Here is a 17,032-nt window from a genome sequence, read left to right as displayed (position 1 = left end):
GACAGACAGACACACACACACACACACACACACACACAAACACCTGCTTTTAGCAACGACTATCTCTTGTCCTTGGACAAGCTTCTTAAGATACCATAACACACATGTGTTAAGTACTGGCACTCAGTACATGTTGTCTTCCTTGTTCAGCTCTTCTCTGCCAAACCTCAATTAGAATTTACCTTTCCCATTTGTACTATGGATCTCTTGTAGCACTTACTGGCTTCTGCCTTTCCTCATGCTCGTTATGCATCTTATCACTCTTAAGGGCTGATACTATGATTCCTTGTATTTAATTCAGTTGAATTCTTCAGTCTTAGGTGATGGATTTGCTTTGTTTAAATCATACCATGCCATTGAGTTTCTAAGTGACCAACATGATTGGGGTATTTTTTTAGACTAAAGTTGTCATTACAAGGATGCTTTGTAAAGGCCCAGCCAAATCAGGCTTGGTAAAAACCCACCTGCTTAGTTGGAAATTTAGGAGGGGAATACGGTGGTCCTATAGGTACATGTAACTCTCAAAGGAATTTAAAACTGTAATTTTGATGTCTTAATACCAAAAAAAGTACCAGTAGCTGAGGGAATTGTGTTTTTCTTTACAGCCGGTTGCTGAACCAATCCCCATCTGTAGTTTCTGTCTTGGTACAAAAGAACAAAACCGGGAAAAGAAGCCAGAGGAACTCATCTCCTGTGCAGACTGTGGCAACAGTGGTATGTGACCCCTGTGTTCCTTCTAACAGATGCTGTGGGGCAAGAGTATGTTTAACTGAGTTTGTATCCTTGATCCTTAAAGAAAGTAACGTTTTAATTAGATTCTGCTCTTAGGTAACTCAGATGAGCTTCTAGACTAGGGAGGAATTTAAATGTTCAGTTGAAATGTTTTATTTGGTTAACTTAAATTAGGTCTTTGTTGTTTTTAATAAAAAGCTTTCCATAGACTTATTTTTTCTGTTGGTTTTTATATTTCACTATCAAACATCTGTTCGAATCACAGCAGTTAGTTGAAAGTTATTGCTGATTTTTTTAATAATCATTGCCTCAGGCTTCATGAATAGAACTAGGATGATAACAGATTTGTTTTTCTTGATAGAAACTTACATATGTCACACTGGGAAATAGAGTGTTGACACTGCAGTTTGATGAGCTGTATGAAATTCTGGGCTCTAAAAAAGATTTTTCAAAGTGCTTCCTAATTTGTCAGTTCCAGAGATATTCTTGGTCTACATGTGAGGAACTTACCAGGCTTTACATTATCTTTGATCATTGGCTAAATGTTTAGTGTTTTATACCAGTAACAAACAGGATATAGTCCAGAAAGCAGAAAGCACAGTACATACTTCAAAGGAATTTATTACCAGAATCAGGTTTTTGTGAGCTTGTTGGAAGGGCTGAAGAGGCAGGCTCTGGACTGGGCTTTAAGGCTTGACTCCTGGGACATTGCAGAACTGACCCCCAGGGAGCCATTTCATCTGCTTCCATCTGGAAGAGGTGGGAGTGGGAGGTACTGCAGAACCGTTGAGTTCTGTAGCTGGTGCTGAAATGCTGCACGTGGCCATCATCACAGCTACCATGAAGGTGAAGAGTAGATACTGGAATTCTCTTTTTCTTTTTTCCTTTCTTTCTTTCTTTTTCCTGTCTTTTGTCTTTTTAGGGCCCCACCCGCGGCATATGGAGGTTCCCAGGCTAGGGGTCTGATCCGAGCTGTAGCCGCCGGCCTATACCAGAGCCACAACAACACCAGATCTGAGCCAAGTCTGTGACCTACAACACAGCTCACGGCACCACCAGATCCTTAACCCACTGAGGGAGGCCAGGGATCAAACCCACAACCTCATGGTTCTTAGATTTGTTAATCACTGAGCCATGACAAGAACTCTGATGCTGGAGTTTTTATAACTTTGTCATTAGCAAACAGTGTCAGGAAGAAGATGGTCTTTGCTTCATTACTGCCTTTCGCAGATCCCACAGGCACATCCCCTTGGCAGAATCTAATTCAATTCTAGAGCCTAACATCAGGGACGTCCAGGACGTATAGTATTTAGCTTTTCAATTTTCTTATGTATAAAAAGCCTTAGAAGGAGGGGAAAAAGATCTTGAGTGGTAGGTGACCATGTCCAGCATATACGACAAGCCAAAATGAATTCTGGATGGATTTCAGTTAAATATAAACCATAAAATCATGAAAGATTAGACAAAAATATAGTGACATGTCATACAATGAAGTGATTTCCAAACTATTTTAGTAATGGCATCCAAAGAAATCTTATGAGAACTCAAATAAAATGTAAAACAGACAAAAATGGAAGTTCCCGTTGTGGCTCAGCAGTTAACCAAACCCGACTGGGATCCATGAGGATGCAGGTTCGATCCCTGACCTAGCTCAGTGGGTTAAAAGGATCTGGCGTTGCCGTGAGCTATGGTGTAGGTTGAGAATTGGCTTGGATCTGGTGTGGCTGTGGCATAGGCCGACAGCTGTAGCTCTGATTGGACCCCTAGCCTGGGAACCCCCATATGCTGCAGTGTGGCCCTAGAAAGCGAGGGGGGGGGCGAGCAAAAATGAATCTGCTTCAGGTGAAATGAGAATGAAATGGAAACAGGGAGAGGGTTGTGTTCAGCCCTGCTTTCTAAGAAGCATTACATTTGATAAGCTCAGATCTCAAGTTGCTGTGGCCGTAGTATAGACTGGCAGCTGCAGTTTCCATTCAACTCCTAGTCTGGGAACCTCCCTGTGTTGCAGGTGAGGCCCTAAAAAGCAAAAAAAAAAAAAAAAAAAAAAAATTCAGGTCCTGAGCTTGGGTCATCCAAAGGCTTCCATGACGACTCACTTACCTGGCTGGCAAGTTAATGCTCCCTGTTGACAGGAAGCCTCAGCTCTTTGCCCTGTGGACCTTTACATAGGACTGCATGAGTGTCCACATGTGGCAGCTGATTCCCCTAAGCAGGCATCTGAGGGAGAGAGCAAGGTGGAATCGGTGGTATTTTTTATACTCACCTTAGAAGTCACTCTGTCATTTCAGCAGTATCCTGTTGGCGGCCCAGACCAGCCCCATTTGGTGTGGGGGGGAACACCACAAGGGTGTGGGCTGGTGTTCTTGGCAGGAGGATTGCTTGGAGCTTGCCTTTCACAGTAACTGAGGAAGAAAATATAGACAGAGTCAAGTATATAGTTTGATATTTTCCAAATTGAGAACTGAAATACCACACATTTTAAAAAGAAAGAATTATTTGAGGAAAATAGTTACATTAAATAGGACAAAGGGCCAAAAGCTTTATACCATAAGGTATGAAGAGCATATTTACATTTCTAAGCATAAAGTCCAAGGGTCAGAGCTTATGAACAAGCAGTTTATAAGAGAGAAAGTTAATAGTTGAGCACATAAAAAAATGTTTTACCCAAGTAATAATAGGAATGTACAGCAAAGCAGCAGTGAAGTGTCATTTTATAGCTTTTATAAAACTTGAAAGATAAGAGAGCCAAACTAGAGCTGATGAAATATTTGTCCTTTGCTGGTGGCACTGGGTGTTATATCATAGGGTTTGAAGCATGCTTGGCGGTGCATGTCTGCCTCTCAAGCTAAAAAATTATTTATTTCATTTCACTCACTAACTCTACTCTCAGGAATTTATTCTAAGGAATTAGCTTAAAAGAAGGAAAGAATCTATAAACATGAAATTATTCATTTTAGTGTTCTTAATAATTATTATGGGTAATTGTCTAAATGTTTACTATAGGGAAATGGTCAGGTGGGGTATAGTGTATCAACTCAGTGGAATGCAATCAGTTTAAGGAATAGAAAGTTTGCTTGAAAAAAATAATGAAGAAAAGTAAAACAAAACAAAAATTATACCCTAAATTAAAACCATGCAAGGGCTTTTTAGCTAGTTTATTTATTTTTCTTTTCTTCTTATGGCTGCTCTCAAGGCATATGGAACTTTCCAGGCTAGGAGCCAAATTGGAGCTGCAGCTGAGGGCTACACTGCAGCTTGCAGCAATTCCAGATCCTTAACCCACTGAGCAAGGCCAAGGATCAAACCTGTATTCTCATGGATACTGTGTCAGGTTTTTAACCTGCTGAACCACAGTGGGAACTCCCTTTTTAGTTAGTTTAAAAAGGAAAAGTAGAATACGAAAATGGCTATTCTAGGATAATGAGATTATGGATGAGAATTTTTTTTTAACACCTCCTCTCATTTTCCTTTGACGTTACTGATGTTCCTGTGATAAATTTCTTATCATTTCTTAAAACAAAATTATTTAGGGATAGAAAAGAGAAGAGAATTTAACCAACCTTTCTCTCATTGAAGAAAAATAAACATAACCAACTTTTAGAGGAAAGGGACAAAGCTTTTCAGAGTTAAGAGTGAATCGGCTACCCTAAGTTTTTGAGAATCAAGCTGATACTAACTCTTGGGAGAGGAAATATTTTTTTCAGTTACTATTAATCTGATCAAATAGAAACATTGCTTATGTTGTAGTTTTAGGTCAGTGCCTTAAATCATGAGCACATAACTCACTTTTTTGGGGGGTGCTGTGCCCATGGCATGTGGAAGATCTGGGCCAGAGATCAAACTCGCATCACAGCAGTGACCCAAGCCTGCTGAGCCACCAGAGAACTCCCAGAACTGATTTTTGAATGATGGGATTTTCATTATATATTTTTTAGTTATAAATTTGTAACACATTATTGTTTAAAAAATGGGAGCACAAGAGTTCCCTAGTGGCACAGTGGATTAAGGATCCAGCATTGTCACTGACCCTAGAACTTCTGTATGTTGCAGAGGTGGCCAAAAACCAACCAAACCAAAGAACAAAAACAAAAAATGAGAGCACAGAGGGTATAAAGTGTAAAATTCCTTTCCCGCAAAATATTTCTAGCTCCATATCCTAGGATGTTACAATTGTAAACAGTTTTTGTGTTATTCCAGTAATGGCCCAGGCATATTATGTATTCATATACATATGAGCATGTGTACACACATAGTGCTTTAATTAATGCAGGCTTAATAAAAGTTTGGAGTTTGTCACGCTTTTAATAATCAGACTGGGGTGGGGGTGATGCACTAAATTCTGTTTAGCCCACTGAGAACTGAATTGAAGTTCCAGGTCCTGATGAGGCTTGCTTCCAGGAGCGTCTTGTTTTTCCTTGATGTTTTGATTTAAAATAGTTGCCTTTTTCTTTTCTTTTTTTTTTTTTTTTTTTTATCATCGTAGCATAGTTGATTTTTTTTTAATATATATTTTTTTATTTTCCCACTGTACAGCAAGGGGATCACGTTATCCTTACATGTATACATTACAATTACATTTTTCCCCCACCCTTTCTTCTGTTGCAACATGAGTATCTAGACAAAGTTCTCAGTGCTATTCAGCAGGATCTCCAATAGTTGCCTTTTTCTACATCATTCCTTTAATATAGTTACACGGTGATTCTTGATTGTTTCATTTGTGCATTTCCCCCTTTATTAGGTCATCCATCCTGTTTAAAGTTTTCCCCCGAACTAACGGTTAGAGTGAAGGCCTTACGGTGGCAGTGCATCGAGTGTAAGACGTGCAGCTCCTGTCGAGATCAGGGCAAAAATGCGGTGAGTATCTTTGCTCTCCAGCTCGAATATTTCATTTAGAGGTAGAAGGTACAGCTGGCACTTTTCTCTAAGTGTGGCTTGTTATTTTTCAGTCACTTGGTCCAGCACAATTTACAACAGTAGCCTCTTCAAATTACACATCATTAGTTTAGAATACTTGCTCACTGACACTTAGATTATTTCTAGGTAGTTTCTTTCTTTTCTTTCCTTCCTTCTTTCTTTCTTTCTTTCCTTTTTTCCTTCTTTCCTTCCTTCTCTCTCTTTCTTTCCTTCTTTCTTTCCTTTTTTCCTTCCTTCTTTCTTTCTTTACTTCCTTCCTTCCTTCCTTCTTTTTTTCCTTCTTCCTTTCCTTTCCTTTCCTTTCCTTTCCTTTCCTTTCCTTTCCTTTCCTTTCCTTTCCTTTCCTTCTGTCATATATAAGCTAGCTTATATCTGACAGCTTCCTTTCCTTTCCTTTCCTTTCCTTTCCTTTCCTTTCCTTTCCTTTCCTTTCCTTTCCTTTCCTTTCCTTTCCTTCTCTTCTGTCATATTTTTAGGGCTGCATTCACAGCATATGGAGGTTCCTGGGCTAGCTAGGGGTTGAATTGGAGCTACGGCTGCCAGCTACACCACAGCCACAACAACACCAGATCTGAGCTGTGTCTGCGACCTACAGCACAGCTCACAGCAACTCTAGATCCTTAACCCACTGAGCGAGGCCTGGGATTGAACCCTAGATACTAGTTGGGTTTGTTACTGCTGAGCCACAGTAGGAACTCCCTATTTCTATGTAGTTTCTAAAGCATCTTAACTATATATTTGCAGAGACCAGCTACTTTCTTTTTTTTCTGTTTTTCTTTTTTGTGGCCACACCTGCAGCATATGGAAGTTCCTGGGCCAGGGATTGAATTGCAGCTGCAGCTGTGGCAATGATGGATCCTTTAACCCACTGCACTGGACTGGGAATTGAACCCGTGCCTCTGCAGCTACCTGAGCCATTGCAGCAGTATTCTTATTCCACTGCACTGCTATGGAAACTCCAAGATGAGCTACTTTAAAGAAATATTTGTTAAACTTTTTTGAGTAGCATGGAGGTATTCATTTAGGAATGGTCAGTTATATTAATTACAGTCATCCTTTTCTCTTTTCTAATAAAACAGACTCAAGTTAGCTTATATCTGACTACTGGATAAACTTGAAAGTAATGAAACTTTAGTTCTTTATTAAAGATGGATGAAGCAAAACTTTGCTAACTCAGACTGTCCATTTATTTACTCAGTTTATAATACAAGTTAAGGGAATTTCTATTATTATGGTAACTCATCTCCTTTATGAGATGGTTGAGGCTTCCTAGGTTTCATGAAGTCAGTATCCTGACATGCTTCCGTTTCATAAAATTAAGCAGACCTGTTGTTTCTCTTCTTTAGGATAACATGCTCTTCTGTGATTCCTGTGACCGGGGTTTTCATATGGAGTGTTGTGATCCACCACTCACTCGGATGCCAAAAGGTAAGAAGTACTGGCAGGATAAAGGGGTAGGTTAGTGAAAACACTTTTTAATCTACTTTTTAAAATGAAAGACTAGTTTGCCTTTTTCTTTTTTTTTTTTTTTTTTGTCTTTTTTTTTGTTGTTGTTGTTGTTGCTATTTTTTGGGCCGCTCCCGCGGCATATGGAGGTTCCCAGGCTAGGGGTCGAATCAGAGCTGTAGCCGCTGGCCTACGCCAGAGCCACAGCAACGCAGGATCCGAGCCGCGTCTGCAACCTACACCACAGCTCACGGCAACGCCGGATCCTTAACCCACTGAGCAAGGGCAGGGACCGAACCCGCAACCTCATGGTTCCTAGTCGGATTCGTTAACCACTGCGCCACGACGGGAACTCCTAGTTTGCCTTTTTCTGTTCAGGGTTGTGTAAGGACGAAGAGAGCTGTCGTCTTAGAGGTGGAGTAGTCTTTCTTTTTAGACATCCTAACATTCTTATGTGATATGGATTTATTGTTTTCCTCTATTTTCAATGTTTTAGCATCCTTGGAGGGTAAAAGTGTCCGTTTATATATATTTGCCAGTCCTATAGCTTGAGGACAAAATGCTTGCCCTATGTAATATTTTGAAATCTCTCTGGGTTTTTTGTTTGTTTGTTTGTTTGTTTTGGTCTTTTGTCTTTTAGGGCTGCACCCACGGCATATGGAGGTTCCCAGGCTAGGGGTTGAATCGGAACTATAGCTGCGGCCTATGCTACAGCCACAGCAATGCCAGACCGTAACCCACTGAGAGAGGCCAGGGGTCGAACCTGCATCTTCATGGTTACTAATTGGGTTCTTAACCACTGAGCCATGATGGGAACTCTAATATCTCTATTTTTTGAAAGGAAGAAGTGAAGCTGTATTAGGTCCTATTGATAATATCACAGCTCTTCACTTTTGAGAGGCCTAAAACCATTAGAGCCTCTGGTTTATTGAAAACCTAAAAAAGTTATAATTGCAAACAAATAGTGCCCAAATCAAGAGTACAGCTTAGTAATGTTATTCTACTGTTTTAACTCCTGTTCCTTGTGAGGTATTTAGTTGGTATAGAATCATGTGCTGATAACTTAGATAAGATGATAAGTTTCCATTTTATCATATGCAAAGAGTTTTTAAAAAAAGATCTAGTCAGTCTACCCTGCTTTGTCTCATAAATTCCATTTTCAACTCTGGTTTTGTAATTTATAGGTTTCTTAAGTAAAATGCTTATGAGATACTTGATAATGTCAGTTTGAAGAAATTTTTCCTGTTGATGGACTCATCAAGTTATTCCACTTCCACATTTTACTTGAGTGTCATTATTGATTGTTACCTTCTGGAGAGTCTTACATTTGTATGTATTGGAAAAATAAGTATCCCTCTTTTCCCTGCCTCTTACATTTACTTGAAATCTGGGCAAAAGGCCTCCTGAGAATCCTTCAAGATAATAAAGATTTTCTTAGGAAGGACCTCATTCCTGTGTATTTAATGCCTACAAATGAAGATCTATGGCTGCTTAAAGCAGGAAACAGTTTATTTTTAAGTGGTTTCAGACTTACAGAAAAGTGGTAAAAATAGTAGAGTTCTCATTGTGCCCTTTACTCGGCTTCCCCTGATGCTAACACCTTATAGTTATTGAAACCTGGACACCGATGTGATCTGATTAACCTACAGACCTTATTTGAATTTCTGGTCCTGAGAATCCAGCCCAGGATATCACATTACATTTAGTTGTCCTATTTCTGTACTCTCTTCTAGTGTTAATTCCTCAAACCTTGTCTTTGCTGACCTTGACACTTTTGAAGAATACTGCTCAAGTATTTTGTAGAAACTCCTTCAGTGTGGGTTTGTCTTTTGCTTTATCATGGTTAGAATGAGGCTATGACATTGGACAAGAATACAGAAGTGAAGTTGTGTATTTAACGGGTGTAGGATACCAGTGTGTCTCATTCCTGTGATGCTATCTTGGGTCACCTGATTATAGTGGAGACTCTTCACAGACACCCTAAAGTTATGCTTTTTCTGCTTTGCTGCTCTGTTAGCATCAGTTGTTGGTTCATGCACACACCATGTTTTGCTGTGGCGTTTGTTTGCGTAGTGATGATTTTTCTGTTTCTATCATTTCTTCTTACTTTACTAACGGTGGAGTTCTGCTGTAAGGAAGAGTGATCTTTTTCTCCCATTTATTTACTTATTCAGCTATTTATATCATTATGGTCTCATGGATCTTTATTCTATAGGTTATAGTCCATTGCTGTTATTATTCCCTTTTTTCTTTTCTTTCTTTCTTTTTTTTTTTGCTTGGATTGACCCAGATTCAGATATTGGGGGCTCCTTCAAGTTGGCGCCTGTGTCTTTTCAACATACTTTCATCATCTTTTGGGCACTTCTCTATTTTCGGGTACCACAAGATGTTCCAAGTTATCTTGTATTTTCCCAGCTCCAATCCTGGAATGAGTCATTACTCTATGGGACCCTGGCTTCTTTTCTTGCAGAATGGTAATTAGAAGCCAATATGTATGTAAAGTGAGAATCAGGGGATGAGCCCATGTGTGGCCTTCAGGACATTTGTGCATCTCTCCTAGTTATTTGTAGAATTTTGTATGTATATGTTTTTGGATTTATTTTTCTGGGGGGTTCTTACCAGATTTTCAAATGAGACCTGAAAGAGTTCTTGACCTGAAAGAGGTTAAGAACTTCTGGCTTAGAATATCTGAACTCTTTCTATGTATTTATGTCTATTGTGCTTTTATGTGGAATTTTCTTTCTTTATAGGCATGTGGATATGTCAAATATGTCGACCTAGGAAAAAAGGACGGAAACTTCTACAGAAGAAGGCGGCACAGATAAAACGGCGCTATGCTAATCCAATAGGACGTCCAAAAAACAGGTTAAAGAAACAAAACACGGTGTAAGTTGTACTTGTGGCAAGGTGAGGGGAGAAGAGGATAGGGTCTTCTCCATAGTGCAGGATTCTCTTGTTTGCTGTATGAAAAGAAATTCAGTTGTTACAGCTGGCATGTTTATGTAATAATAATGGCTCGCTCTTATTGAGCCGTTAATGAAGTGCCAAGGCCCTCACTGTTCTAAGTGCTTTATGTGTACTAAATCATTTATTCTCCCAGCAGCCCAGTGAAGCAGGTACTGTTGTTACTCTTATTTTTCAAAGGAGGGACCTACAGCATAGAGTGATTAACTTGCATACTTTATAGTATGTGTCTGGCTCTTAACCACTGTCTTATATTGCTTCTTTCACCAAAAAAACAACAAAGAAAAAATTATGTTAATGAAGCATTTCACGGATTCCTCTCTTGATGTAGTCTCAGGAGTTTAGATGTACAAATTGCTGGATAGCTTCTTCTTTTGAGGTCATAGCTAAGTCCCATTTCTATGTCCTGATGTAAAAGAATGGGAATTTTTCATCTATTAGCAGAAATCAGGGGTATAATTATCTCTTGTGGACTGGAACACTGGGGTATATCTGGAGGAGGTGGGCCAAGATTCAGTAGCTGATTCTCTTTTTGAGGGAGTATCTCTATAGTAGTTCACCTTTGATGATATGTAAACTATCTTTAGGTCTGTAAACCTCTCTTCTTTTTTTAAAAAATTTTTTTATTATAGTTGATTTACAGTGTTCTATCAATTTTTGCTGTACAGCAGGGTGATCTAGTCACACATATATTCTTTTTCTCACATTGTCCTCCATTGTGTTCCATCACAAGTGACTAGATATAGTTCCCTGTGCTGTACAGCAGGATCTCATTACTTATCCACTCCAGATGCAATAGTTTGCATCTGTTAACCCCAAACTCCCCGTCCATCCCACTCCCTCCCCTTCCCCCTTGGCAACCATAAGTCTGCTGTCCTTGTCTGTGAGTCTTAAACCTCTCTGTATTCTCACAAAATTTACCCACCTTGTTTACAGTTAAGACTGTCTTGAAGGTGATATAACTGTAACCGAGTGGGCATTAGCAGCTTGAAATACGCAGAACCAGTATTGTAGTTTATATTTTAAATCTTAAGTCAAGCTTTAATTTTCCTATAAAAAGACCTTTTCTTTTTTGTTTGTTTGTTTGTTTTTAGGGCTGTACCATGGCATATGGAGGTTCCCAGGCTGGGGTTGAATTGGTGCTGTTGCCTATGCCACAGCAATGCTGGATCTGAGCCGAATCTGCAACCTACACCACAGCTCACAGCAGCGCCGAATCCTTAACCCACTGAGAGAGGCCAGGGATCGATCTTCGTCCTCTTGGATGCCAGTCAGATTTGTTTCCACTGAGCCACGACAGGAACTCCTCTTTTTCTTTTTTTAAATGGCTGCACTCACGGTATAAGGAAGTCTCTGGCTAGGGATTGAATCCATGCTGAGCCGCAGCTGTGGCAATGCCAGATCCTTTAACCCACTGTGCCAGGGTGGGGATCAAACCCACGCCTCTGCAGTGACCTGAGCTGCTGCAGTTGGATTCTTATCCTACTGTGCCACAGTGGGAACTCCTAGAAAGATCTTTTGATTCCTGACTTGCAGAGAGTAACCTGTCCTTATGCTTAGAGGTGAAAGTATACTCTGAGTTGGTGCAGAGATCCCAGGACTTCATACTTGGAAGCATCTTAGTTGTCCCCTGGCATAATTCTCATTTTACAGATGAAGACACTGTTGTTTACAGAGAATGTGAGTTGTCCAAGATGTACAGCTAGTAAGTGGCAGAATTGTGATTCAAATATATCTTCTGACTCCTGGCTTAAGATTCTTAACACTATAAAATGAATAAACTTCCCAGAAATAGATGGGATCATATAATACTTCTCAATCATATAATATTTGTAGTTTATGGAATATTCTTAACACTATAAATTTTTAAAACGTACATTGTTTACTATGTGTTATATATTAAATAGAAACCTTATGAAGATTTCTTTTTAATAGTTACCCTTTTCCCTGTTTGATCCTTTAGGTCAAAATGTCCCTTCAGCAAAGTTCGAACAGGCCCTGGAAGGGGTAGGAAACGTAAAATCACTCTCTCCAGCCAGTCAGCATCGTCCTCAGAAGAAGGCTATCTAGAGCAAATAGACGGCTTGGACTTCTGCAGAGATGGCAGTATCCCCTTGAAGTTCAATAAGAAAACCAAAGGGCTCATTGATGGCCTTACCAAATTCTTTACCCCTTCCCCTGACGGGCGGAAGCCTCGAGGGGAAGTGGTAGACTACTCCGAGCAATACAGAATCAGGAAAAAGGGCAGCAGAAAGCCAAGCACCTCAGATTGGCCCACAGGTAAATGTTTGTTCACTTAGAAACAAAAAGTGTGCCCAAGTGTATTATTTGGAATAACATTGGTTATCTGGATTAGAATTAAATTTAATTATTAACAATTGGTTATGGAATATAAGAACATGTTAGAGGTATGTATTTAGGCAATGCTCAGGTGATAACTATGGCAGGAATTTAGAGGTTAGAGATGAAGTTGGACAATGGACAAGTAGAAGTTTTAGGTGAAAGAAGGTGCTTTTTGGTGGAACCACAAAGAATCTGCCTATAGAAATTTGGGGTATAATCTTGAATCCAAGGATAACTTCATTTTTCATAAATTACAGAATAAGGCATGTGATGAACATGATGGTGCTTACTTTATTCCTGAAAGGGAATTAGAGTATGGGTAGGTAGATAAAATGCTGTTGATCTAAGCAGAAGTAAAAGACCAAAATTATATACAAGTATGATAAGGTGATTGATTTTTCTACTTCAAATCTTGGCAAATAGAGTTGTAATTTTTCAAGGATTATTCTTAAAAAGAGGAAGAAAGAGCCATAGCTTTAGAACTTTTGCTTATGTATTAGGCTAAGTTCCCTAATTTTCAAAGTAGAAAACATCTGTGGGAAAGAGGTAAAAGTATAACTAATACTTGATGTTGGAGGAGACAATTTTGATTAGCTGTCCACATAATTAGAGCTGGCCTCATCACTATTGAGTTGAGAGAGACTAAGCATGTGAAGAAAGTAGAAAGGACTCTGAGGGAAGTAGAAAGACAGGTTGGACTCTGGGATTACAAGGGCCAAAAGCTGTAGTATCTCATGTGCTGCATAAGAATTTCTTAACTTTGACTTCCTTCCCCTGAATGTCCCATTGGTGATTGTATTCACCACTTTCTCATTTCTCCTTATATAAATAATTGATTGGTCCAATGCAGAAGAGACAAATGCTCATCTTTGTCAGGCCCCCTTTTATTCAGTATTGGTTGGCTTTTCACCAGAATGGCAGTCAGCTAATTACTCTTTAAGCATTTGAGTACTTTCCATGTCTTTATTAGCTGTGTAGACTGTAGTTAAGCTCCACTCTGAGTATGTTTATCTAAGAAAATATGCTGGTTATTCAGGTTGGACTTAGAAGGAAAGACTCTCATAAAGCAGATCCCAATAAAAGACTTTTTTTTTTTTTTCTTTTTAGGGCCACACCTGCAGCATATGGAAATTCCTGGGCTAGGGGTCAAATCGGAATTTCATTCATTTCATATGCCACAGCCACGCAACACCAGATCTGAGCCACGTTTGTGACCTGTGCTTCAGCTTGTGACAATGCCAGATCCTTAACCCACTGAGCGAGACCAAATCAAACCCACATCCTCACAGACACTGTGTCGGGTTCTTAACCCACTGAGCCACAATGGGAACTCCTAAAAGATGTTTCTTTTTTTTTTTTTTTAATTAAAGTGTAGTTGATTTACTATGTTGTGCCAATTTCTGCTATACAGCTGATAAAAGACATTTTTGAATTAACCGTTTCATTGGAGATGGATTATTAGAAGAATCTACTGGAACTTTAGAAATAGAAATTATTAGAGCAAATGTATAAAGTATATGGAAAAGCATTGTTGAGCTTAGGCAGTCATGTGAGCTTTCGCTGTCATTGGCTCTGCCATTTTCTTTATGAATTGGAGTCTAAGAAGCAGGAGGCCTCATCTGATACAGTGCTCCTGAATGTTGTGCTCGGCTGTGCCTGCATCCTCTGTGCCATGCACTAGGGGGCATTAAAGGCACAGAGTATCATCAGAGTATGTTTATATTTTTCAGTTTAGTAACATTGTCCTTTTTCTTCTCACACTAAATGAATGACTGTATGTGCAATTGATTTTAAAAGAACTGTCAACCAATTGGTTTTTTCAGCCACATTCATACAGAGAGGAAGTGAGACCACCATCATTGTCATCCTCAAATGCAAAGATAATGATGTACTTAATCCTCCAACACTCCTTTCACTCAGTTCTTTGCCCTTTGGAGGGAGGTACATCATTTAGTGGGTGATTATTACAATTTCTCATACTTACCCAGAGGATTATCGTCTGTGATCCTCAGGTTTTGGAGTTTATCCTTTAAAAGGGTACCCAGAGGAAGTTCCTGTGTGGTGCGGCCCGTTAAGGATCTGGTATTGCCACAACTGTGGTGCAGGGTTATATCTGTGGTGCGGGTTCAGTCCCTGGCCTGGGAACTTCCACATGCTGTGGGTGTGCCTCTCCCCACCCCTACCCCAAAAAGAACCCAGGATGTGAGGGGAGTTGGGGGTACTTACAATCAGTTAAGACCGCTATTTGAAATATATGTTCTTGGAGTTCTGTTGTGGCGCAGCGGAAATGAATCAGACTAGGAACCATGAGGTTGTGGGTTCAATCCCTGGCCTTAATCAGTGGGTTAAGGATCTGGTGTTGTCATGAGCTGTGGTGTAGGTCACAGACACACCTCGGATGTGACGTTGCTGTGGCTGTGGCGTAGGTCCGTGGCTACAACTCCAATTAGACCCCTAGCTTGGGGACCTCCATATGCCGTGGGTGCGGCCCCAAGAAGACACAAAATTAAAAAATATATATATATGTTTGCTGGGATAAGAATGCATTGGCCTTATTAAGATTGCAGAATCATTGAGAATTTTAAAGGGAGCAAAATTTCCCTGTTTTGTTCCAAAGTGATGAAAATTATGTCTTGCTATAAAACATAAACTTTTTCCATACTACCACAGAATGAAAAAGCAATATTTGCATGTTGACATGTTAAACTCATAATAAGTTTTATATTCATGTTGTTTCAAAATAGGTACCATATTCTCTAGACCTTTTGCCTATTCTGCTTTTGTATGTATGTATGTATATACTGAAATATCTCTTTCAATGAAATTTGAATTTAGTTATGTAATATTCTTAAGACGCTTTAAGGTCAATTCAGGGTTTTCATTATAAGGCAGATATAAGATGTACATATTCTTTATTGACTAGTATCTTTCTAGGAATCAGTTTAGTGTTATCCTCTTCTCTGTTACATAATAAAATTGAGACTTTCAAAATTTCATCTAGTTTATGTACTAAACTAAAGATAGTATTGATAACATGTGAGCCCTTTTTTAATGTGCAGACAATCAGGATGGCTGGGATGGCAAACAAGAAAGTGAGGAACGGCTTTTTGGGAGCCAGGAAATCATGACTGAGAAAGATATGGAGTTATTTCGTGATATTCAAGAACAAGCACTGCAGGTAAAGTTGAATATTCAGATTGGACATACAGTCTGTTCATGGATGAGAAAGAGGGTTGATTATATTATGGTTAAAGCAGAAATAGTGATTTATTTATCCATTTCATCTGCAAATAGATGTGATTTGTGCATGTACATAGTTCTGCTGGTTAAGGTGTTCCTTTCAAACCCATGATAACTGCAGATAAATTCCTTGCTTTGGCTACCAGTGTTAAATGAGCTAGTTTATTTATTTTCTGTCTTATGTATAAAGAAGAGTTTAGGATTTGACCCAACCAACAAACAATATATTCATTAATTCAAGAAATATTTATTAAATGCTTCTGCCTTAATTCTTAGTCACACATAGCAAGATATAAATGTACACACACAGAACCTGCTTATGTGCCAGATGCTGGAGATGCCAGCTACAGCCTAGGAGAGACTAGTAAGTAGATCATTTCCTTAATGTGGAAGTTGAATTATAGGATCCATGGAATTTGGGGATCGTAGGAGACAAACAGGTACTTCTGCCTGGGGAGGTTGGAGGAGGATTCAGTGAGGGGAAATACCACTTGTCTTGGTCTTAATATATGGAATTTTATCAGGATGACAGGGAAGGGTCCCATATAATCAGGAGGAACAAGTATGAAGATTTGAAAATAGGGGACAACGTGAGGACCATAGAGTGTAGATAATGGCAAGAGATAATATGGGGAAAGTGAAGGAGTAGGTCTTTATAATCTGCTTTTGGATTGTATTTATCTTTTGTCTTTTCCTTCTTTTCCAACTTAACATGTGAGCCAAGCTGAGTTCTCTCTATCTTGAAAGTAAGAATTCATAACGCTGATGCTGGGGATGCTGGTTGTGCAGGTGAAACTCTTTGGATTAAGAGACCCATTGGTGAATAGGTTGTTTATGTGGGTTATTATATATTTTTGAAAAGCAGAAACAGCAGTATAAATAACCAGCATTTACTCATTTTACCATCTTACTATTTAACCAAGTATTTGCTTTGAGTGAGATGGGTCTGGGTTCAAGCCTTGCCCTGTGGTTTACTAATTTCTACTTGGGGCAAGTTGCTTCTTTTTTACCTGACAATAAGTAAAACAAAGCATTAGAGGTACTGAAGTAGAAATTTACATCATATTTAGCGAAAATTCAAGGGAAAGAGTAGTTTGGTCTTTACTTTTTAAGAACTTTTTTTTCCTGAAGACAAAGCAGACATAATACTAATGCGTTTTACTTCTACTTCTTTGTATTTCCTAAAATCATGGACATTCTCTTATGTGATCCAGCCATCAAATCAGGAATTTAACACCAATGAAGCATGTTATCTAATCTGGAGATTTTATTCCAATTTCACCAATTGCACCACTAGTGTTGTTTAAAGCAAAAGGGAAAAAAAAACCTTGTCCTGGTCCACTGTCCAGTCTAGGACCATATCTTTCTTTGACTTTTATGTCTCCTTCATCTC

At 39.2% G+C, this 17,032-nt stretch overlaps 1 protein-coding gene across 16 annotated transcripts in view; it reads left to right on the top strand.

The window, feature by feature from the left end:
- KAT6A (lysine acetyltransferase 6A) overlaps positions 1-17,032 on the top strand; it is a 107,643-nt gene that overhangs the window by 50,240 nt on the left and 40,371 nt on the right. For 11 of the 16 annotated variants that reach the window (XM_085004294.1, XM_085004289.1, XM_085004287.1 and 8 more), the window contains 6 exons: positions 606-714; positions 5,471-5,586; positions 6,993-7,074; positions 9,843-9,978; positions 12,020-12,336; positions 15,459-15,577. In XM_085004294.1, the coding sequence (XP_084860420.1) occupies positions 606-714; positions 5,471-5,586; positions 6,993-7,074; positions 9,843-9,978; positions 12,020-12,336; positions 15,459-15,577 (879 nt within the window). The remainder of the gene's footprint in view (positions 1-605; positions 715-5,470; positions 5,587-6,992; positions 7,075-9,842; positions 9,979-12,019; positions 12,337-15,458; positions 15,578-17,032) is intronic. The other 5 variants (XM_085004292.1, XM_085004291.1, XM_085004285.1 and 2 more) reach the window with 1 other exon arrangement.

This window comes from Sus scrofa, chromosome 17 (genome assembly GCF_054392235.1).
Source record: "Sus scrofa isolate SSC_HxYL_T2T_F1_AM1 chromosome 17, Sscrofa_HxYL_maternal_Yorkshire_Landrace_v2.0, whole genome shotgun sequence".
In the NCBI taxonomy this organism is placed as follows: domain Eukaryota; kingdom Metazoa; phylum Chordata; class Mammalia; order Artiodactyla; family Suidae; genus Sus; species Sus scrofa.
Note: the sequence above shows the minus strand (reverse complement) of the source record. Positions and strands in the feature narration are given on the sequence as shown.